This window comes from Pelodiscus sinensis, chromosome 4 (genome assembly GCF_049634645.1).
Source record: "Pelodiscus sinensis isolate JC-2024 chromosome 4, ASM4963464v1, whole genome shotgun sequence".
Lineage (NCBI taxonomy): Eukaryota > Metazoa > Chordata > Testudines > Trionychidae > Pelodiscus > Pelodiscus sinensis.
In genome coordinates this window covers 113653722-113677580 of record NC_134714.1, presented here as the reverse complement: position 1 = coordinate 113677580, position 23859 = coordinate 113653722, and the positions used below count along the sequence as shown (strand labels likewise).

Below are 23859 nucleotides of genomic sequence, written 5' to 3'. Positions count from 1 at the left end.
GAAAAGGAAGTGGGAGAGGGGAAGAGAGAGGGTGGGAGAGGGGAGGGGGAAACTTGGGAGGATGGAGCTGGAAGGGGGAAGCCAGGAGAAGAAGGAGGAGGGGAAATATAAAACTATGGTATGCCGTATCTTCAGTACTGTGTACAGATGTGGTCTCCTCACTTCAAAAAAGATATTTTGGCCTTTGAAAGGGTTCCGAAAATGGCAACTAAAATGATTAGGGCTTTGGAACAGGTCCCATATGAAGAGAGGCTAAAGAGACTGGGACTTTTCAGTTTAGAAAAGAGGAGACTGAGGGGGGATATGATAGAGGTCTATAAAATCATGAGTGGTGTGAAGGGGGTGAATAAAGAAAAGTTCTTCATTAGTTCCCATAATATAAGGACTAGAGGACACCAAATGAAATTAATGGGCAGCAGATTTAAAACTAATAAGCGAAAGTTCTTCTTCACACAGCACATAGTCAACCTGTGGAACTCCTTGCCACAGAAGGCTGTGAAGGCTAGAACTATAACAGAGTTTAAAGAGAAGTTAGATAAAGTCATGGAGATTGGGTCCATGGAGTGCTATTAGCCAGGGGGTAGGAACGGTGTCCCTGGTCTCTGTTTGTGGAAGGCTGGAAATGGATGGCACGAGACAAATGGCTTGGTCATTGTCTTCGGTCCATCCCCTCCGGGGTACCTGGTGCTGGCCACTGTCAGCAGACAGGCTACTGGGCTAGATGGACCTTTGGTCTGACCCAGTACAGCCGTTCTTATGTTCTAAGCTCAGGGCTCGGGGTTGGGGGTCTCAATGGACCAACTTGATTTTCATGCAAACCTGCTCCTGGGTTCACATGTGGCCTTTGGTGGCCAGGCTGGCAGCAATCCTGCCCTAGACGGCCGTATTCCTGTGCCTAGTGCGGAGGTCGTGGATGTTGGAGGCCTCCCCCCAAACCTCGATGAGGTCCACGATCTCCACACTAGACCAGGCAAGCGCCTGCCTCTTGCGGCCCTGGGCAGGCTCCTGGGAGCCGCCAGCCTGGTCCTGGGAAGAGGCGGAGGGCTGGGTGGCAGCAGGTGGCTGGCTCATGCCGTGCCAGGTGCAGGGTCTGCTGGCTGGGTGCTGGCAGGCTTGCAACTGGCACAAGCACTGTAGCCAGACCGTGGCCCTTTAAGGGCTCCGGGGCCGGAAGGGGGGGCAGAAAAGTTTCCCTGGTTTGGCCCAGAGTGGCCACCAGGGCAACCTGGGAAGGGCTAGCCTCCAACTAGTTCGAATTAAGTGACTACACAGCCCATAATTCGAACTACTTAATTCGAACTAGGCGTTAGTCCTCGTAGAATGAGGTTTACCTAGTTCGAATTAAGCGCTCCGCTAGTTCGATTTCAATTCAAACTAGCAGTTTGTATATATAGCTGTTATTAAAGTTAATTCGAACTAACGACTGTTAGTTCAAATTAACTTTGTAGTGTAGACATACTCTCATTGCTTTGTAGCACAGGGTTAGGATGGTGCTCAAACCTCCCTGTGTGGTTTTTCATGTCTTGGTCTGTTCATCCGCTTTTGAGACCTGCTGCAGGACTGGTCCCTTAGCCTGCAGAGAGTCAAACCTAAGTAATCTCTCAAGGTGTCGCTGTGTATTATTGTGCTTCAGCTGAATCAATACAGTTGTTTGCTTTGGCATTTTTTTTCCAGGTCAAGAAAAATTGGATTTCAAAAAAATGCTTAAAAAGAGGTGAGAAGTTCTATCTCTGGTGGATTTATGTATTATGTGAATAAGATGAACAGGTGCATACTGAGGCTAAGTCTACACTGCAGTGCTATTTTGGGATACTGGAGATATCCTGAAATAGCTATTTAATTAATTATGGTACCTATGTCATAGAACTAGAAGGGACCTTGAGAGGTTATCAAGTCAAGTCCAGTCCCCTGCCCTCATAGCAGGACCAAGTACCATCCCTGACAGATTTGCTCCAGATCCCTAAATAGTCCCCTCAAGAATTGAACTCACAGCCCTGGGCTTAGCAGGCCAATGCTCAAACCACTGAGCTATCCCTCCCCCTTTTGAGCATGCTCATTATTTCAAAATATAACAGGCTTGCTATTCCAATGTCCCTCTAAACCTCATTCCACAAGTAGTAAGAGACATTTCGGAATAGCGATTTATTTAGAAATAAGAGCTGTGTAGACAGTGCCACATTTCGAAATAAGTTATTTAGAAATTGACTGGAAATAAGCTATTCAATTTTCGTAGCTTATATTGTGTTGCTTATTTCGAGCTATGGGTGCCGTGTAGACGCACCCTGAGAGGCACTAGGCCATTCCTACATAGCAGAACCCCACTTGAGGTACAAGCAGTGTAGTGCTCATGGCTCCCAGTTTTGACACTGTCATGTTGAGACTCAGTAACTCACAGGTCAGCCCACTCTCTGCCCCTCCCTATCCTCCCGCCTTCCCCCAGGCACCAGACTAGAGGAAAAGGCAACTCCCAGTAGATTCTCTGACAGTGATGCTGGTGATTGTACCGTCCCTCCATCCAGCAGTGGGGAAAATGAATATCACGTCCTCTTTTCCCACAAAGGGTGGGGGAGCCCCATTCTTGTTTGAAATCTTGCCAATGGGAAGTCTGGGCCTACAGCTTCCGGAGGCAGGGACCCCATTACATCCAGTGCTGGAGAGATGAGTGGAGCTTTTATTGCTATAAAATATGCCCTGAATTATATGGGGGTCTGTGCGCAGGGGCCCTCCTGCTCCAAAGAAGAAAATGAAGGTGGTTGATGAGAAGGAAATGCTTGAGATCCTCTCCAAGGTGCCGAAAAAGGACTTTGAGAAGGTCTGCATGGAATACGGTTTCACTGACTTCCGTGGGCTCCTCAAGAAGCTAAAGGAGATGAAGAAAAAAGTGGAGGTTGAGGTTAGTAATGCCGTCAGCTTTCAAAACACCTTGAACATACATTTCTATTTTTGTGTCTATAATGAACAACACGCCTACGCACAAAGTACACTACATAAAGTAATGGCCTTCAGAGGCAGCATCGCTAAACACTTTCCAGAGAGTCAGCTGTAAGCAGAGGAGAAAAGGATTTCATTAGACATGGGCCTGGAAGAAAATCAAGATCCAAACAAATTAGCAGGGGAAGCGGCAGTTCAAAATCCAGAACTTAATCCATATCCAAGTTTTGTGACTGGTCCTCTGGCTTGGATTTTCAAAGGAGCCTAAAGTTATTAGGTGTCCAAGTCCCATTGAAATTCAGCGAGGGGAATGTGCCTTCAACCCCTTAGAAAATAATGAGTGTTGTAAAAAGAATTCTCTTTGTAACAAAAGCCTCCACTTGTTCAGCCAGAAGTGCCAGGCAGAGCCTGCTTTACTGTACTGGTGTTTATTCTTTATATTATAACAGCACCTAAAGATTCCATCCACAATCAGATCCCTATTGTACGAGGTGCTGTAAAACATAGTCCATGCTCTAAAGAATTATCATCCAAATAGAGAAGGGAGACAGGGGGCATATTAATATCCCATTTGCAGACAGAGAACTGACACACATATGAAAATTAAGTGATGTGCCCAAGGTCATACAGGAAGTCTGTGGCCATAGCAGAATTGAACCTAGCCTTTCTGTGTTCATACTCAGATGCCTTAATCCAAGGTCATCCTTGCTGTCTACATGCACCAAAAACGCCAAACGTCCAGAACATGGAAACAGTGTTGCTTTTTGAATGTAACAAATTCCCAAGAACTAGTGCTCAATAAAAATAATAGTAAAAATATCTATTATTAGTGGGAGCAAAGATCCAGTCTACTTGGAGCTGTAGGAGGCAATACCGATTCCTGTTTTATTTCTTGTTCTTGCAGGCAGTCAAGGTTCTGAAACCACTTGAGGATGTCTCCGCTAAAGTGGATTCCACAGCTGTATTTGAAACCATTCTGGAACTGAAGGACCCCAATACTAAGATGACATGGTATAAGGTAACCTCCTGCATTCTGTTTGGCTTGACTAAAATAGGTGGAGGGACTGAGATTCAATAGGTCAGCATTACTTAACGGAGGGCTTAGCTGTTAAAGCTGCAAGTGCACTTGTGAGTTTTTAAGAGAGTCAAGAATGTCTGACAGGCTGTTTGAGGATGTCTGACTAGGCCTACTCCTTCCTTTTGCTTTAGGTAAAGACATTGGACTGTTCCACCTTTGGCAAAGAATCCCTCTAGCACAGATTCCCCTATTTGGTTTCTTTTTAAATTTTTTTTACTAATCTCTCCAACCAGGGCTGCAGGTGGGTGGGGAGGGGGCAGTTGCTCCAGGGCCCGGCACTTTAAAAGTGCCCAGGGCTCCGGGCCACCATTACCACTACCATGGCAACAGCAGTGGCAGGAGCAGTGGGCCCTTTAAATCAACACCAGAGCTCTGTGCAGTATGGTCCGGGCGGTGCTGAGGTCTGGTTATGGAAGGCTAGTCCCTAACCTCATCCTTTTTGCCCAAGGTCCTGTGGGTGCCTGGTGCCGAGCCATCCCCTCCTTCCCAGATTGCCGAGGGCCTGGCAAAGTCTAGCCCTGCCTCCACCTGCTGAATCTCTGTTTATTTTGCCTGCAATCACGATAGGCCAACTCCTGGGCTGTGTCTACACTGGGCCACTTATTCTGGAAAAGCAGCTGCTTTTCCAGAATAAGCTGCAAGCTGTCTACACTGGCCGCTTGCTTTTCCGGAAAAGCAATGACGATCTACTGTAAAATTGTCAGTGCTTTTCCGGAAAAACTATGCTGCTCCCATTCGGGCAAAAGTCCTTTTCCGGAAAAACTATTTCGGAAAAGGGCCAGTGTAGACAGCACAGTAGTCTTTTCTGCAAAAAAGCCCCGATCGCGAAAATGACGATCGGGGCTTTTTTCCGGAAAAGTGCGTCTACATTGGCCACAGACGCTTTTCCAGAAAAAGCGCTTTTCCGGAAAAGCATCCTGCCAATGTAGACGTGCTTTTTCCGGAAATACTTGTAATGGAAAACTTTTCCGTTTTAAGCATTTCTGGAAAAGGGTGCCAGTGTAGACGTAGCCCTGGTGTTTTACACAATCGGCATAAAACCACAGCAAAGTCAGGGCCAACTAAGGACTATGCAATAATGAAGGACCTCATTTTTGGCATCCTTTTTCACATTGAATCGTACTTGGCCAGTCACTACACTGATTTCAGTGAGACGGTTCACAAAGGAAGCTACAGTGGGAATAGAGAATCTGATTATAGCCCTGAGTAAGGACTGCAGGATTTGGGCCATTACATAGCCGTGTGATCAGGACAGCTTCTTCCATAGGAAAGCTCTCAATTTATCGGATGGGATAATTATTTTGGAGATTATCCCCCTATTTAGTTACAGTGCCATTTTCTTGGTCACAATAATTACCCCTCTCAGTGCTATGTGATGTATTTTTCTAAAAGCCTGTAACAGCCTCTGAAAGGCTGACCTGCCTGGGCAAAGCATCATTCCTGGTCACCGCTTTCTATCTGCAATTGGTCAGTGGGCACCTAGAACGAGGACGGTTATTGTCGGGTTTATAGTGCAGCCCCATTGCTGGCTAAGCTTTTGGATAAGCCCTTTGCACCTGGTATGGTACATATTCTGCATGCATCTGTGTATCTTGGAAGAGCCTTTCAAAGGTGCAATGTTGTCAAAAAAGTAAATGTTCTCCTTTCCAGGGTAACGAACCCTTGCGAATTCAGTACTGTCTAGGAAAATATGAGATTAAGCAGATGGGAACAAAGCATATGCTGTACATCTTAAATGTGAATGAAAAAGATCTGGACACCTACAGTCTCGTAGTAGCTGACAAGAAACTCTCAGCACAACTGAAAGTGATAGGTAATTTTTTTAATTTTTACATGCATAGTAAGTGCGTACACTATGACAAACCTGAAGAGTCATCCTTAAAAGGACATTGTCGAGGTTGGTGAGTCAAATTGGAATCTATCTATCTATCTATCTATCTAGCTATCTATCTATCTAGCTATCTATCTATCTAGCTATCTATCTAGCTATCTGTCTATCTACAACAACCATGACTCACTGGTCTTTCTATCCTGAAACAGAAAAGCACTACTGTGCATGTCATGATCAACCTCACAATAGCCACTGTGCACATATGAACAAGGGATGTACGTCAGAAATGGCAGATTTCAGCATGAAGCCTGATTATTATGCACAATAGGGCAAATTCCCCACCGACGCTAATAGGATTGACTGGGATATGAATCAGCAGAGTGTAGGGGGAAAGGTGTAAATGATGAAAAACGCCTTGGTCGTATCCTTTTAATGGAAGTGAACTAAGCTTACACAGTGTCACCAGGAATAGAGGGGGGTGTGCATGGCTAAAGAAGATGGGAGACCTTTCTCCACTGCTAGTCCTTACAGTTGCAGGACAAGTGGGTGGTTGCAATTTCTCAGGACATAATGGACCCCTGCTTTAAATTACAGCCCAAATCATCAGGTGTAGACAAAGGTGAGGCTGTCACCTCGCTTACACACAATTCTCTTTCTATTCCCCACTTCTGCCAACTATTTCTGTTGTAGCTGGCCCATCTCCTTGGGACATGTTCTGTCACTATTACTCATGTGGGGAAGGAGGGATCTGAACGTGTAACCATGTAAACAGTTAACGGATGTGCCTAGGGTCATCAGTCACTGTTCACAGTTACATGCAGGTTCCGGTACACGTGGGAAGCTGGCTTAAAAACTGGCTCCCCATGCGCTCCGGCTCCTGGGGAGCTGACTGACACCCCATGGAATGGCTGAAATTTTCAGCGGTTCCATGGTTACTTAATTTCACACATTTTAACATCCCTATTGGGACGCATCTTATTTTGCTATTTGTTTTCAATGGGACCACATGAAGAATAAGATCCTCCTGTTCTCATTCTTTATTCATGATGGTAAAATGGCCTGGCAAATGCAAGTAGATGGATTTGGCCGGGGGTATTCTGTGCAAATTTGCCACAGGTGACAGACTCCTCCTTTTAGACCATAGAGTGATCATGGAACTGCTCTGTATCTGATCTGGCAGCATCAGCGGTGTCCGACCTGACTGCTGTGTCTCTGCTTAGCAGCTGGCGACAGATGAAAAACAGACTCCAGGAAGGTTTCTGGATCTTGGCTACATGACTGGAGGCCATTTGTTTTATTGTGACTAGAATACGGGGTGGGGGTAGGGGGAAGAATAGGAGTAAGGCAGAAGAACTGGCCAGAGAAGCAGTGTGCGCACTGGTGCGAGCGTACTGGTGTGAGCGCACTGGTGCTCAGTTTTGTGGGAAAGCTTTCATAAGAACATAAGAATAGCCGTACTGGGTCAGACCAAAGGTCCATCTAGCCCAGTATCCTGTCTGACGGCCGCTTTTGCGCAAGATTGCACCAGTGTAGACACAGCCTTAATGTTAATGGATTCAGCTGAGGATCTGGCTTTGCATAATGTAGGAAAATTCTTTACCCTTAGGAACGAATTTAAACTTGTTAGCATGACTGTGTGTCTGTCAATATCTTCACAGATGAGCCCCTGAAGTTCCTGGCAGAACTGAAGCCAGTGAAAGTGACAGAAAGGCAGACAGCAGTGTTTGAAATCCGCCTCTCCAAAAAAGTGCCCAATTTCACCTGGAAGTTCAATGGGAAGGATCTGAAGCGGGACGACAAGTTTGAAATCATCACATCTGACGATGGATTGACCCACACGTTGAAAATTAAGGATGTTCGGCCCAGCGACATTGGAGAGTTTAGTGCCCAGGCTGGGGATCTGGTGCAGAAAGCACCACTCTTCATTGAGCGTAAGTGATGTAGGGACGCTTAAGAACATAGGAATGGCCATACTGGGTCAGACCAAAGGTCCATCCAGCCCAGTACCCTGTCTGCCGACAGTGGCCAATACCAGGTGCCCCAGAGGGAGTGAATTGAACAGGTAATGATCAAGCGATCTCTCTCCTGCCATCCATCTCCACCCTCTGACAAACTGGAGCTAGGGACACCATTCCTTACCCATACTGGCTAATAGCCATTTATGGACTTAACCTCCATGAATTTATCTAGTTCTCTTTTAAACCCGGTTATAATCCTAGCCTTTACAACCTCCTCAGGCAAGGAGTTCCACAGATTGACTACGCGCTATATGAAGAAGAACTTCCTTTTATTTGTTTTAAACCTGCTGCCCATTAGTTTCATTTGGTGGCTCCTAGTTCTTGTATTATGGGAACAAGTAATAACTTTTCCTTACAGGCAGTCCCCGAGTTACGCGGATCCGACTTATGTCGGATCCGCAGTTACGAACAGGGTTTGCTCCGTGTCTCCCTGGTCTGCTGGAGACCAACAGACCAGGGAGATGGGGCGCAAAGCCTCTGAGGACGCCGGCAGCGGGACAGCCACGGCGCGTCCGGGCTGTCCGCTGCCCACATGCTCCCCAGCTTTGCTCCCCATCTCCCTGGTCTGGGGAGACGTGGAGCAAAGCCGCGGAACACACGGGCAGCGGACAGCCCGGACGCGCCGCGGCTGTCCCGCTGCCGGCGTCCTCAGAGGCTTTGCTCCCCGTCTCCCTGGTCTGCTGGTCTCCAGCAGACCAGGGAGACGGGGAGCAAAGCCGCAGAGCACGCGGGCAGCAGGACAGCCGCGGCGTGTTTGGGCTGTCCCGCTGCCCCCGTGCTCCACGGCTTTGCTCCGGACGCCTGTGGTACAGCAGCTGGGGCACTGCCGATTGGTCCCGTCGTGCCGCTCTGGGCGCTACTGGACCAACCCGGCAGCACCCCAGCTGCTCTGCCCCAGGCGTCCTGATTCAGCCACTGCTGGTCAGTTTCAGCAGCGGCTGAATCAGAATGCCTGGGGCAGAGCAGCTTGGGTGCTGCTGGGTTGGTCCAGTAGCGCCGAGGAGCGGCGCTACTGGAGCAACCCAGCAGCACCCAAGCTGCTCTGCCCCAGGCGTCCCCAAGTCAGCCGCTGCTGAAACTGACCAGCGCTGACTACAGGAAGCCCGAGGCAGAGTTGCTCTGCCCCAGGCTTCCTGGAATCAGCCGCTGATCAGTTTCAGCAGCAGCTGACTTGGGGACGCCTGGGGTTCTTAAGTTGAATCTGTATGTAAGAACTGGCGTCCAGATTCAGCCTGTTGAAACTGATCAGCGGCTGATTCCAGGAAGCCCGGGGCAGAGCAACTCTGCCTCGAGCTTCCTGTAGTCAGCCGCTGGTCAGTTTCAGCAGCGGCTGAATCTGGATGCCAGTTCCGACTTACATACAGATTCAACATAAGAACAAACCTACAGTCCCTATCTTGTACGTAACCCAGGGACTGCCTGTATTCACTTTCTCCACACCACTCATGATTTTATAGACCTCTCTCATATCCCCCCTTAGTCTCCTCTTTTACAAGCTGAAAAGTCCCAGTCTCTTTAATCTCTTCTCATATGGGACCCGTTCCAAATCTCTAATCATTTTAGTTGCCTGAGCAGCATGTATATAATCAAACCCTTCACAGATCCATTTGAATGGGGACCTAATGAGCCAGAAGTCACCGTGAACTCCATTTGTGGAAAGTAGAAGCAGACTTATCAGTCGTTTTTGTGGGCCAGTGTGATGGGGCGTCTGCCCTGCACGGGCCCTTTAAAGGTAAAACCCAGCCCTGAGAGAAGGTTTGAGAGCAAAGCCCCACAGCTGTGGCAGGAATTAGCCAGTAAGGGCCCAGCTGGGGCTATATAAACCAGGCTACAGGATGAAGGAAGTCAGTCTTGCTCTAGCTAAAGGGAGGAGAGGAGAGGAGAGGAGAGGAGAGGAGAGGAGAGAAGAGAAGAGAGAGAGAGAGAGAGAGAGAGAGAGAGAGAGAGAGAGAGAACCAAGCTGCTAAGGAAGCTTGGAGGCTTCCTGAGACAGGGCAGTGTTGGGGAGCTCTGGCCTGACATTACTCCCAGGCTCCAGGGCCTGAGAATACTAGGGCTGAAGTTAGAGCAGGGCTGGGGAAAGGCAGGCAGAGCTAGGGGAGCTCTGGCCAGGCAAGATCCCAGGCTGCAGGGCCTGAAGCAAGGCCTGAGGGTACTAAGGCTGCAGCGAGGCAGCCAGAAGAGGCAGAGGCATCAGGTCCACACCCCCTTGCCATTGGTGAGTGGCCATTTCAGACTGCAGTTGCCCCTGAAGTAAGGGGCTAGATGATGACTGGCAGTGGGTCATTGAGGCCATGTGAGCATAGGGAGGTTGGGGATTCCTAGAAGGGAAGGATCCTGGAGTGAGGGCACTCTGGCAGTACCCAGAGGTGGAGCATGTAGGTAACTATGAGTGAGAGACTGGCTGAAAGGGGGCGCTCCAGGGCTGAAGGAGCAAATTCCTGGGTGACCTTCCTGGGTGACCAGTCAGAGGTGCCAAAGTGGTGAGTGCACACCCAGCCACAAGCAGTCACTGAAGGGGACAAAGACTATCCTCTTCTATTGTGGATTTCATAGACTGTAGGGAATTTTAAAAGAAATCTCTCATTAGTGTTACCATAAGTTAGAAGGCACGCTTCCTTAGTGCATGGATATTATCAGTGTCAAACTGATCTGATTTAAAACACAGAGGGCAAATGTGCAGGGAAATTTGATGGGAAAGGGAGGAGTTTATCATTGTCAAGAGCCTAATAAGACTTAATTTACCAGTTACACAAAAACAAAGACCAGTCAAAGTGGAGCAATTAAAACAAAAAAAAAAATATGATATTCAGAATCTGCTGCTGAGATGGTCTCTCAGTGCATGCTTTGCATCAGTTTAAGGCTGCAAAGCTCTTTGGAGATCCTGTGCAAATGTAAGATTAGTGCTATCACCAGTACTGCAGAAATTGTAACCAATGCCACAAAACACTCGGGAGTCCTTTCTAATGTCTGTGTGTCCATCGCCCTACTAGTGTGGCCCTGACACTTTACCCTCCCAATATATCTGTGATTCTTGTCCATGCAAGGCTTTGAGCAGACATTTTCAATCTACTCTTCTCAGATGCATCCCAGAATGCTTTGCAGTCTTTCCCAAGGGTCTTGAAATAGAATCAGCATTATTGTTTTAGAGGTATTTGAAGAGGACCAGTTTCTTTTTGGTGACACCAGAAAGTTAAGGAATGGGAGCAGGCCTTCACCCTCACGTTTCAGTCTCAGTCTCCACCCAGAGACTATTACACTAGGCTCCCAGGGTTACTCAGACAGCAGTGCAATTTGCATCATGCTCATGAAGGAAAATATGTCCTCTGCAGAAGCTTCAGCCTCTTTGCCAGTAAAGTGCCAAGTCTGGGATCTCTCTTCCCCATAGCAGCATACTCCTACCCTTCAGAGGCAATGCTAACAGATCCTCTCTAGTCTTGATGTCTAAGATTATTCCCTGAATATGAAATTTCATACTGCTGATCTCTTAACCCTCCCTGTTTCTCAAGGAATTCCAATTAAATTTGTCAGCAACCTGAAGAATGTGCGAGTCAAGGAGAAGGGGAAAGCTTGCCTGGAGTGCGAGCTGACCTCGAAAGATGTGACGCTGAAGTGGATGAAAGATGGGAAGGTGATTGAGAGGTCTAGCAAATACAACATGACGCATGAAGGGAAGAGGGCAGAGCTGATCATTGAAGATGCGGATCTGAGTGACTCAGGAGAGTACATGGTGGTTGCTATGCAAGACAATGACCCAATAGAGTACTACAGCACTGCCAATGTAACTGTGGAAGGTAAGGGCAACTGGGTCAAGAGAATGGTTTGAGATGAGAAAAGAAACAAACTTTAATTGTGTTGCGCTGTTCTACCTTCCAGACATGCTGTGTAGTCTAGTGCAGTGTTTCTCAACCAGTGATATGAGTACCCTTAGGGGTACCCAAGAGAAGTCTGTGGGGGGGGGAAGAGAAGTACGTGAACACAACTGAAATTTGGAGAAAATTGAATTTTTGTTTTCAGTTCTATAGCACTTTATTATTTTTGTACTTTTTACACCCAAAAATTTCATCGCCCGGCTATGATTAAGTTGTTTAAACAAACGTGTTGTAATGGTAGAAAAAAATTGTGTCTCTGAAAACTGTAGGTACTGGGGGTAATTAAGGAGTACTTTATAAAAAAAAGATTGAGAAACACAGGTCTAGTGGTTACAGCAGAGGACTTGGCATCAAGTCCCTTGAGTTCTAGTCTTTACTGGGAATTGTATTTGCTGTTTGACCTGAGGCAAATCATTCAACCTCCTTATGCACCTGTTTCCCTATTTGAGATTTTCAGAGCCACTTTCTGAGTTTTAATGGCCTTTATCCTATTCGGGTGATTAATGGTGGAGGCAGATTGGCTTTGATTTATACCCAGCTTACTACCATAAAAACTTTTGTCTCTTAGAAGCCTAGCTTAAAAGAACTGGCACAGAGAATGAATGGATAAAAACAACACCCTTTTCCCCCACCCACAGAGCCAGACAGTGTGGCAGGGAAGGGGCAGTGCACCAACCTGCTAATCAGGAAGAGCAGGCTAATTGGGAAGCTCAGTATTCACCCCAGGTTTAAACAAGGCCAGTCAAGGGTCTGGGTGCACTCTGGAGGCCTTGCTTCACCTCTACTATGACCCTGAACCAGTGGGGGAGGTACATGGGGTGGCAGGAGCAAGGAACCCCCACATGACAGCAGGCCTGGGCACTCCACCATTTCCTCAGACCGCTGCTCCTCATCCCCAGGTGATCTAGGTGATGTTCCATAAGAAGTTCTCTTCCTCCCACCCCCATGAGCAGAGGACTCAAGGGGGAGGGGACTCTGCCAGTACCACCACCTGCAGAGCCAGAGTGGAGTGGCAACGAAAATCCTTCGCAATGCTGTCTTCTATAAGAAGCTATGTCTAGACTACATAGAATTTTCGAAAGAGGATATGCAAATTCCCATGGGAATTTGAGAGAGATCCTTTCTCCCATTTCTCAGGAAGCTGAGCAGACACAGGCTTTATTGACACATCCATCCCTTCCAGTTGTCCCCATCTCACTGGTGTGATAGATCAACATATTCACCAGTACTCTATCGACAAATGTCTCTGACAGTGGGCTTCTCGGTCCCTTTTACCAAACCAGAGTAGTTAGGCGTGTGTTTCCCTCTCTCTCCCCCATATGCTCCCAGAGCATGATGTCTAAGACTTTTATAGCCCTTGAAATGAATGCAACAAGTCATGCTTTTACAGCTATTTCTTCAGGCTCCCTGCAGACTCAGTCAAAGGTCATGGCACACAGGTCATGTTTTCAGTGTATCTTTGTACAGCCATGAGGGCTCAGAAGAAAATTTTTAAAATTTAAAACTTAAATTTCTGTGCCATCATGTGCCTATAGAGACTGCGCCTTAACCTGACCCTGGGTTTGTGGAATGGGCCTGGTTGAATACGGCTTTAGGAGAAGGGAGGGAAGAGGCCAATGCAGACTTATATAAGAGCGCCATCTACAGGCCACTTGTTAGAATGACATAAACCGCAGCTGCTGGGCTGAATGCATTCCATGCTCGCAGCTGGGAGAAGGTCAGGAGTATATTTTAACTTCTTCTAATTCTTCAGACAGAAAATTGGGGATGAGGGTGCGGGGAGATTTCAGGTGAACAGGTTTCTTGATGAGTTCTCAGCTGCTTTCCTCTGGCTTTTTAAAAATTTGATTTGAAAAATGTCCCTTTCAAAAGACCTCCTCCTTCTACTTTCCAGAGACTGGCAGGTAAGAAGCAATGAATTAACACACAATGGCCTTTGTGCACTGAAAAGAGATTTCTTAGAGAGACATCCTTTCTCCCATTTCTCAGAAAGCTGAGCAGACGCAGGCTCTATTGACATATCCATCCCTTCCAGTTGTCCCCATCTCACTGGTGTGTTATATCAACATATTCACCAGTACTCTGTCAACAGATGCCTCTGACAGTGGGCTTCTCGGTCCCTTTTCCCATCACAAAACTGAACTTAACAATTAGAAACAGGAGCTAGTGTTTGGTTCTAGTTAGCATCTAGTTTCTTTATCCCACCTGACCCAAACTCCCTTGTGTTATGAGGTTTATTCCTTGCTAATTCTGTGCAGAAGCGCTCGGTGAATCCAAGTTATTTTTACTCATTGTCTTTATTCACTTATTCCTTACTCTCACTGGGCTTGGTTTTTTTTCCAGAGAGATTTGCTACCGTCAAGAGCGGCATGTCTGATGTACAGGCTCCAACTGGGAACCCTGCAGAGCTCTGTGTTGTCCTCAATGATGAGAAGGTAGACGGAGTTTGGCTGAAGGATGGCAAAGAGGTAAAGAGTTTATGTTGTAATTAGAAAAAATGAAGAGCTGGAAAAACGTAGTGGGAGTTTTGCCTGAGTAAGGACTGCAAGTATTGGCCCAGTGTAGATACCTTGGAAAGGAACCTAGAATAAGGAGGGGCAAGCTAGTTCAGATCAATGAGAACTGGTCTAAGTCTTCCTCACTCAGATGGAACCTCATTCTTCTTTATGTGTTGAATCACTTTGGCATGACATCCACACTGTGTTTGTCAGCTAACTTCCTCTCCCAAGTGCCCAACAAGTCATTGGATCCTTCCCTTCCATCACCTTCTGAACAACCTTCTCAGCTCCTCCCTCTCTCTCATGGACTCACATCCTTCCCAAAGGGGTCAGCAGGTCTCCTCTTCCCCTCATCCACTGGACACCAGAATATTGACCCAGTTAGATTTCATGTGCAGAGTGGCTCCCCCACTGAGAAGCACCAATTCATTCCCCTGATCCTCCCAAGGAATACGTAAAAACGGCACTTGTTTCTGCCAAGAATCACAGAGCATTTTGCAAGCATACAAGTCAGGAATCCTGACTCTTTCTACCTTGTTGTAATCACGCCCTTCTAGTCAAGCATCTCCTATGTCTTTTGTCACCTGCCTTAATCTTCTTTTCAGATTACAGACATGACAGGGATCCAGATAGTCAAGCAGGGCGCCGTTCACAAACTGATCATTGACAAAATGGGAGAGAAGCACGAAGGGAAGTACACATTCAGAGCCAAGGGGGCCGAAAGTGAGGCCACCGTTGCCATTGCAGGTACTAACTCTTTTCCTTAACACTATTCCCGTCACTCGTGTGCACTTAGGTAGGATCAAATTTCTAACTTGCCTCCTTCCTAGGGCCAGCCCCTTTTGCAGGCTCATCCATTCGTGTGTGCAAAACCCCATTCCTTCATACAAAAAAAGGTGTTTGTTCATGTGTTAGTGGGAGAACATCAGGAACTCATTAGAAGTGGCTAGATTTAGGTGCCTATCTTTATTCATCAAAATTTGAAAACTATTGAATGATTAATAATGATTGAAATAATTTGAACTATTTTTTGAGTATTCCTCTGGTAGGAACAAAATACAAAATCTTACAGTAGAAAAATATAACTCTTGGCAGGCAGATGGCGCTAACTGAATTCTTCAAACTCCCTTCACTTTTAGCATAGCAGTTAGCTTACCACTGTCCTTTGAGAGAGGGGCTCGTACTGGTGTTTGCTACTGAAATATCAGGCCGTGTTTAGCACAAACTAGTTCCTAACACAGAGATGGGCAATAATTTTTGATGGGGGCGCCACTCCAGGATTTTGGTAAGTTATCTAGTGCAGGATCTGGGATGGAGGTTGGGTGCAGATGGGAGCTCAGGGTGAGGAGTGTGGTGCAGGAAAGAGTGTGGGGTCTGAGGGAGTTAGGTGAGGGAATGTGTTGTGATCTGGGACAGGGACTTGGAGTGCAGGCTCTGGGAGGAGGTATAAGTGCAGAGAGGATTTTGGACTGTGGAAAGAGTGTAGAAGGGGGGTGCAGGGTCTGAGGGAGCTATGAACTATGGGAGGGTCAGTGCAGAGGGTTTGGATGGTGATCTGGAGCATGGGGGTAGGGGGAAGGGAGGTGTAGGAGGTGCCAGAGGGAGGCTGTGGTCAGGAAGTGCTTACCTGTGGCTCTCTGCTCTGGACAGGGGATGGGAGGCTTCACACACTCCCCCCATCCCCCAGCAAATCTTTGTGCTCCTATTGGCTGGAAAACAGCTACTGGGAATTGAGAGATTTTGCTGGGAGCGGGGGCAGTGCACGAAACTGCCACCCCCTGAAACGGGAAGCAGAGAGCCACAAGGAGCAACCAGCCACTTAAAGTGACATGGGACTGCTCTGAAGCTGTTGGCCACTCTGTGTCTGAGGGTTCCAGCAGAATGGCCCGCAGTCCACATCTTGCCCACTTCTGTCCTAACGCATGAACATTCCAGATGGGGTAGCTGCAATATTGAAAAGAAAAAAAACACTGATCTTTATTTAACCAAAAATCCACACTGAGCAATGGTGGGGGCTGGTGGTGATTTTTTTGTTCAAAAAAGGATTTTTTTTTTTTTTTTACAAAAAATGGCCTTTTAGCAATGAAATTTTTCATGGAAAAAATTATTTATAAAAGTTCTGATTGAGTGAACAAAAATGAAAGAGATCAGCTTTTCATTGACAAATGGGATAATTTCAGCAAAAAAAAGTGGTGTTTTTTTTTAATTACAAAATCTTTTTCATAAAAGAGGGGAGAAAATACTGTTTTCCAGCCCGCTCTCATAGATGCCCTATTCTGCAACACTTACTTACAGTGGACAATATTTTACTATTCACATTTTACCTTACTCTGCAATTTGTCTTGCTGCTTTCATAGAACCATAAGGTTAGAAGGGACTTCACAGATCATCTAGTTCTGCCCCCTGCCAAGATATAGGATCTTTATGGAACCTCATTTGAGATTTCCTTTCAATCTGACATCATTCCATTAATAATTACTCATTGTTTGCAGTTGCTTAAGCAATTATGTGTCCCCTTAATGGATACATTATTTCATAGTACTCACAGGAGCCTAGGTATCAGGACACCACAAAGGTTCGACCCTGTGGTTTGCAGAGCTTAGAATCACAACAGGATTTAATCTTCAGACTGCTGGAACCCACGGTCTTCTTGAAACTGATGCTCCCTGTCTGTCTGGTGAGCTGGACAATTTTGAGAAAGCCAGACAGGTCTTTGTGCAGTAATCTGGGAAACTGGAATAGCTAAATCCAAATGACAAAATTCTGAGTGCCCCTCAGGACTTGCATAGACTCAGGGATTCTACCATGAAAGAAATGTGGGGTGAAGGAACGTAGGCCCTGAACAATGCCAGCCTTGCGGGGGAACTCATTAATTAATATATTAAAAGTACCAAAGTACCGTTGGGCCTGCAGTTATTCATGTGTCTTTTCCATTGTATTCACAAGACGCTCCGGTGATTGACCCAAATGTTCTGGAGGCTCTGACTGCACACCCAGTGACAGTAAAGGCTGGGCATACAGCAAACATCAAGATCCCATTCAAGGGAAAGCCACTGCCAAAAATCACCTGGTTGAAGGATGGTATTGAGCTGACAGAGGAAGAGAAAGTTGTGATGGAAAAAGCCAGTGACTCTGCATCGCTCACAATAAAGAAGTGTGTGAGAGACGACAGTGGAAACATTACACTGAAGCTGAAAAATGACTGTGGTTCAGCTGTTGTCAATCTGTATCTCAATGTTATTGGTAGGTCCTGAACAAATCATGTATAGCAATTCCTTGGTTCTGTAGCCAGGTAGAGTTGTGAAAGTCCATTCTGAGGCAACTGTGGGTCCAAAGCTCAGAAATCCCTGCAGTGGGGACAGCATGTGAGTCAGAGAATTAGCTGATGTAAATCGGCGTAGTTCCAACCCCAAACGAGAAGCTCGACAGCTACATAATGGCCAGGCATGTCACTCTGTTTATCTCCCTGTGTTGCAGACAAACCAAAACCACCGCAGGGTAAAGTGGAATTTCTAGAGCGGACTGGGAAATGCATTAAAATGAAATGGAAAGCGCCCAAAGACAATGGAGGAAAGGAAGTGACCCACTTCATCATTGAAAAGAAGATGGCTGGGAAAAAGTCCTGGATCAAAGTTGGGGAAACTGACAGCAAAACCACCACATTTGCCACGGATAAGGTAGAGGAGGGTAAAGCCTATCAGTTCAGAATCATTGCTGTCAATTCAGAGGGTCTGAGTGATCCACTGGAGACAGAAGAAGTCTTTGCTGGAGAACCTATTGGTAAGCACCTGAGCATCCCAGAGTTGCTATTTTAAATATGGTTTTACTTGCATCCTCCTTCTTCCCCCACCCGCTGAGATCATTATCTCTTCTTTGACTGTCTGCACTTCTGAGCTGAAAGCTCCAAGAAGGGCAGGTCCTCTGTTAACCATCCCTTGCTTGCTTTGATAGCAAGGTTTGAACCAGAGACAATGTACATTGACTACAAGTAGTAGAGTATTCTAAAACTGTTCTTGAGGGCTAGCCACTGAAGGGAGCTAAGACCCCCACACATGCCTGATGTGGGTTACATAAACATAACAGAATACCTGCTTGATTTGTGTGGCCCTAGATCAACCTCTCAGAGCTAAGAGATACCCAAAACAAAAATAAAGCAGGGGAGATTTTGCAACATTTGCTATTCAGTGTTGTTATGGTTTGTTTTTTAAATATAGAGAAGGGCATAGTTATATATGGCAGGACTGCTTTATATTTTTTTCATCTAATCCATTTTTTGACAATAATGGGGGGGACAAAACTATTTTAAAGTGCCTAATTTCAATGCAACATTTACATTTAAAAACATTAATGCCCCAAAAAGAATTTTTTTAGCCAAAACCTAAAATATTTCAATTCTGAAATGCTTGTAGAGTGTCTCATGAGATTTGTAATATAGGCACCTTGTCCTCCTATTTTCTTCTGTGGGCCAGCATGCCCAGGGCCTACACCTCCCAGGTCGCACTACACCCATCTGTTATCACTCAGGGCTTCCCCTTACCAGGAAGGAAGATGTTGGTGCATCATGGGAGATGTAGTCCAGTCAGAGCTCAGCCAACACAAGAGAATGAGAGCATGAGATGCTAGCACTACAGCTTCCAACACACACTGTGGCAGAATTTCTTAATGCAAATATTTCATTTGTTGGGTGAAATTTTTTCCTTTTTTGATTTTTCTTTGGAAAATGTTAGTAAAAGTTATTATTTTCCATGTTAAAAAAATGTACGGACTAGTTCTCTGGTAGAGCTTCCAACAATGATTACTTATATGCCACCTCTTACATTCAACATATTTTACAAAACATCTAACTAATTTATACAGCCCCATATAAGATAGTTAGGTGTTCAGATCCTTGATTTATAGATGGAAGAAATGAGGCAGAAAGGATAAATAATTTGTTCAATGCTGAACTAAAAGTCAACATGAGACCTAGGATTAAAACCCAGGAATTTCTGGGTCCCAGTCGTAGAGTGTCCGTTAGACCACTAAGCCAATAGAGATGTACAGCATTATCTTAGGAACAAACATAAGATGATAGCATTTTCAAGTTTTTATTAATGAGAACTGCCCACGCTGAATCCCAAAAATGAGCAGGGAAATAGATAACAAAGAAAAAGCTTTAGAAAGGATTTTTGGCAGTGAATGACCCTAGACATCCAGATTGTTCCTCCTGGCTTCTTGCTATCTGTTCGTACCAGAAGAAGTTTTGCAGTGGAGCAGCAAATGATTGTGATTTTCCTGTTCTGAATCTAACTCTGTGTAGAGCCTCCTGGACTGGCATCTCAACCTCAAGTTACAGACGTTACTAAGGAAACTGTCACCATCACCTGGAACCCTCCAGCTCAGGATGGCGGCTCCCCAGTAAAAGGGTACATTGTAGAAAGAAGGAAGAAAGGCAGCAATCTTTGGATCCCAGTTACCAAAGACCTAGTCCAAGGTCAGATATCTATTCTCCTATACCATGCAAGGGCAAAATAAAAGCTAGAGAAGACATGAGATGAGAAACTGACATTCTGGCCACTCAAGTTAAGGGATGATGTTTTCTAGACATAGCGTATGGTTTTTGAAGACCAGCAACAAATATTAAACTCCAAATTTTAAAACATGCTTGCCTGAAATTTGGGACCTAAATCTACATTTAGTCACCTAAACAGCTATGGCCTAATTTTCAGAGGTGCTGAGTATCCAATGCTCCCATCTGATCTAGTGCTCAGCCCCTCTGAGAAACAGACTTTTTTAATTGATACGCCCAAATATGGATCTTGGCACCTAATTACAAGCCATGCACATTTGAAAATTTTTCTCTGCCTTCCTCTGTTTCTGACTATGTAACTGAGCTTGATATTCATATGTAATGGTGATCATTTATAATATATATAAATCACAGCTTATATTTTACATGGAAACATTTATGTCAACACCATCTGAATAACATAACTTTTGGTCTTAATCATCTTTTATTATAGTGATTCTTTCTTGGATTCTTCCGTCTCATTTTGAATTTTGGATTTCCTTATTAATTAAATGGCAGTCAGTTGAAGGACAAAAGTTAATTGCTGTCAGATACGGAAGCTGTGTTAATATTCATACAAAACATTTGGTTCCAGAGGTTTTGATCAAATTGAATGGAGGATCAAGCTGATGAGTTTTTGGTGGCCAGATTCTGATAGATTTATTCAAAAATATTATCCAACATGGGAAAAGGCATCAGTTCCTGGCCCTAAATTAAGTAGAAGGAACTGGCAAATCATACATTTTTCCTATGTTATCAATTTTAAGGCCAAATCGGTTCCTATGTTATACATTTAAGGCACATTTGTCTGTGCCACAGGGATCCCCGCTAGAATACCTGTGGTTCCATTGTGCAGATGCACAGGGACCATATTCATTCATAATGTTCTCCAAAAATGTTTTTTGAGATGAAATTTCCCATGCTTAGTCTCAGGCCAAAAGTTATTTTATGTATTTATTTTATTTGATGATCGCTTGGGAATTCTATAATGCATGAAGGGACTTACCCTAAAAATTATGAACCACCTACACACTTGTGACATTTGCCTCTTTAGATACCAAGTTCAAAGTGGATGGATTGATGGAGGATACAGAATACGAGTTCCGGGTCACAGCTGTGAACCGTGCAGGACCTGGAAATCCCAGCGCGGCCTCAAATTCTGTTGTTGCAAAGGACCCTATCAGTATGTTTCACTGATTACTTTTTTCCTAGTTTTCTTAAAGAGATTTCTCTGACAAGACCCATATTCTAGGCAGACAGCATGTACAGATCAACAGGATAAGTTACTGCCGAGCTTAGGTGCTTTCTGTACTGAGGAGGCTTTTATTCACTTCCTGCTATTTGTACTCTGCCAAAGTCATAACTCACTAGTTTCATAACAGTGTAAATCATTTCTGTTTAATGGACTTTAGTGTACCACAAAACTCTGCTCCACGGGCTGATTTCCTCTGCAGAATCAGTAAAAAATGATTGAACAAGTTTTCCAAGGCTTAGTTTACAAGTCTGTTTTTTCCTCTGGTGAAAATGTGAGCTAATCATGTACCAAGTGAAGTCACGGCAAAGCTCCCAGTAAACTCAGTGGCTGTGTCTAGACTGGCATGATTTTCTGGAAATGATTTAACGGAAAAGTTTTCCGTTAAAAGCATTTTCAGAAAAGAGCGTCTAGCTTGGCACGAATGCTTTTCCGCAAAAGCACTTTTTGCGGAAAAGCGTCCGTGCCAATCTAGACGCACTTTTCCACAAAAAAGCCCCAATTGCCATTTTCGTGATCAGGGCTTTTTTGCGGAAAACAAATCTGAGCTGTCTACACTGGCCCTTTTGCACAAAAGTTTTGCGCAAAAGGACTTTTGCCCGAACGGGAGCAGCATAGTATTTCCGCAAGAAGCACTGATTTCTTACGGTAGGAAGTCAGTGCTTTTGCGGAAATTCAAGCGGCCAGTGTAGACAGCTGGCAAGTTATTCCAGAAAAGCGGCTGATTTTCCGGAAAAACTGGCCAGTCTAGACACAGCCAGTGAGATCAGAAATGGGTTGTGTAACCTGTTACAATGGGCCAGTGGAATTAGAGGGAAGATCTTTCTTCCGCCTACCCAGAGCACTAGCTTAAATAGTTCACAGGTATTTTCGTATTAGAGGGCCATACTACAAAATGTCACCGCCAAGGTATTTAACTATTCAGATTATCTCAGACAGAAAGCTGAAGAATGCTTCTTGAACATTCCCATCTAATCTTTGTAGCCCTCCCTGAACATAATTGTTTATAGTGGCATGTTTGTCTGTGGTTAGCATTCACTGTGCCCAGCGCAATCACATTTTTTTTAATTGTAGCATTTAGGCTGAGATTTCCAAAACCACCTAAAAGAATTGGAGCATCCAATTCCCATTCATTGTAATCCAAAGGCTTCAGGTGATTTTTAATATCCTATCCTTAGTTCTACTGATGCCTCGTATGTACTGGAAAGTACTGCATCACAATGGATTTGGATAGACCTAAGAAGCAGAAACTGAGGGTTAGGTTTTCAATCCTGACTCACAATATTTTAGATACCTACCTGAACACACCTGAAAGGGGCCTGAGAGGTTGATGGCCGATTCATCTTTGGAGATAGTCCAAATACCACCTAAATACTTGAGTCACATTCCACATCCTTTTCCTCAGGGCAGGTTTTATTAAACAACAGACGAGGTAAAGCAGTGTTTCTTACACTATTCCACGGCGAACAGAGTTTAAAATGGCCACCCTTAAAGGGGCAGGCGACATTTTTTTTCTCAATAACTTTCCCCCCGACCCTTGGTGTTCCTCATTAAAAAAAATATTGTTTGGTGTTCCTCGGTCTTAAAAAGTTTAAGAAACCCTAATATAAAGACTCAAAGCAATACCAAATGCGTAGTAAGAAATACTTTCTGGCTTTTCAGCTAGCTGGGAAGGGAAGGGACACATCCTTTTCCTGACGGGTAGCCCTCCATGGCTACTATAAAAAGCCCTTCCCTGACTTTAGCCTCCCGCTGCTAAGACTAGATTGTCTCTGTTCAGAGAGGGCACTGCTTGTAACTGAAGCCACACATCATGTTATAATTTGCCCCTAAAACTCCTTCTTAAAGGAAACAGGGCACAGGAATATGCCCAGACACTGCTGGAGTAACACGTTGTGACAGTGCTGACCACTTACGGAAAATCAGGCTCTTTTCAGGTGTCTCAGGCGCCCCAGAAAAAGGATTTGCCTGAAATCACCACAGGAAATGTGGGATTGGTGCAGAGACAAGGGTGAGAATCCCTGTTTTCGGCGCACTGTGCTCATCACCAGTGCTCTTTTGCTGTTTCAGAGCCCCCGGGGCTGGTGAAGGGAATCCATGTGGCTGACTCTTCCAACTCCAGCATTTCCTTGGCGTGGGAACAGCCAGAGGAAGGAGACTTGCCCTCAGGATACATACTCGAGATGCGCCCTGAGAACTCCAAGGAATGGACAAAATGCTCTAAAATCCCCATCTCCGGTACCAGCTACACGGTGGGAGGCTTGCAGGAGAGGCAGAAGTATTTCTTCCGAATTCGAGCTGTGAATGAAGCGGGTGTGGGAGAACCAGCAGAGCTAAAGAATGGAGTTCTAGCTATGCCTCCTCCAGGTAATCTCCAGGATATCCTGTCTGACGGCAGGTCATTTCTGTTATTCATTCATGGGTCAGTGCATTTGTTAATACCCTGGTTTACAAAGCTTCACAGAGTGACTATTAATTAAGGTAATGCTCTTTGCAAGTAATAAACCAGTGACGGGCAACCTAGGCTAGTGAGTGAGTGACATGAGTGGCCATCCATCTCCGTGGGCCGAAATATTGTAAACAAAATGGTCTCCTGGGATAAGGCAGTTTTGTTAACTGCGCTTGTGTACCTAGAATTTGGAAGGTGGGCCAGTTGAATCATGGCAGCACTTGGATTGGATGCAGAGGGAGCGCATGGCTCTCATAATGCTGTATACAATCAGCATTCACCTCACTTCACGTATCCCTACTTTAAGTGCATGATACTTTTAGTAGGAAAAAAACTACGCGAACAAAAGCCAGCAGAATCTGGCAACCTTGCGCAGAGACAG

General features: G+C 45.4%; 2 protein-coding genes across 3 annotated transcripts in view; one reads left to right on the top strand and one right to left on the bottom strand.

Annotated features, from left to right (window-relative positions):
* Positions 1-23859, top strand: part of IGSF22 (immunoglobulin superfamily member 22) — a 48970-nt gene that overhangs the window by 10763 nt on the left and 14348 nt on the right. For both annotated transcript variants that reach the window (XM_014578748.3, XM_006133447.4), the window contains exons 7-19: positions 1675-1714; positions 2719-2893; positions 3836-3949; positions 5660-5822; positions 7499-7771; positions 11368-11652; positions 14074-14198; positions 14834-14975; positions 17175-17471; positions 17706-18008; positions 19528-19701; positions 20831-20959; positions 23099-23395. In XM_014578748.3, coding sequence (XP_014434234.2) covers positions 1675-1714; positions 2719-2893; positions 3836-3949; positions 5660-5822; positions 7499-7771; positions 11368-11652; positions 14074-14198; positions 14834-14975; positions 17175-17471; positions 17706-18008; positions 19528-19701; positions 20831-20959; positions 23099-23395 — 2517 coding nt within the window. The remainder of the gene's footprint in view (positions 1-1674; positions 1715-2718; positions 2894-3835; positions 3950-5659; positions 5823-7498; positions 7772-11367; positions 11653-14073; positions 14199-14833; positions 14976-17174; positions 17472-17705; positions 18009-19527; positions 19702-20830; positions 20960-23098; positions 23396-23859) is intronic.
* The window catches only part of TMEM86A (transmembrane protein 86A), a 116921-nt gene continuing 95795 nt past the window's right edge, over positions 2734-23859 (bottom strand). The window contains exon 7 of the transcript XR_012903657.1: positions 2734-2860. The gene's annotated coding sequence lies outside the window, so the exon portion shown is untranslated. The remainder of the gene's footprint in view (positions 2861-23859) is intronic.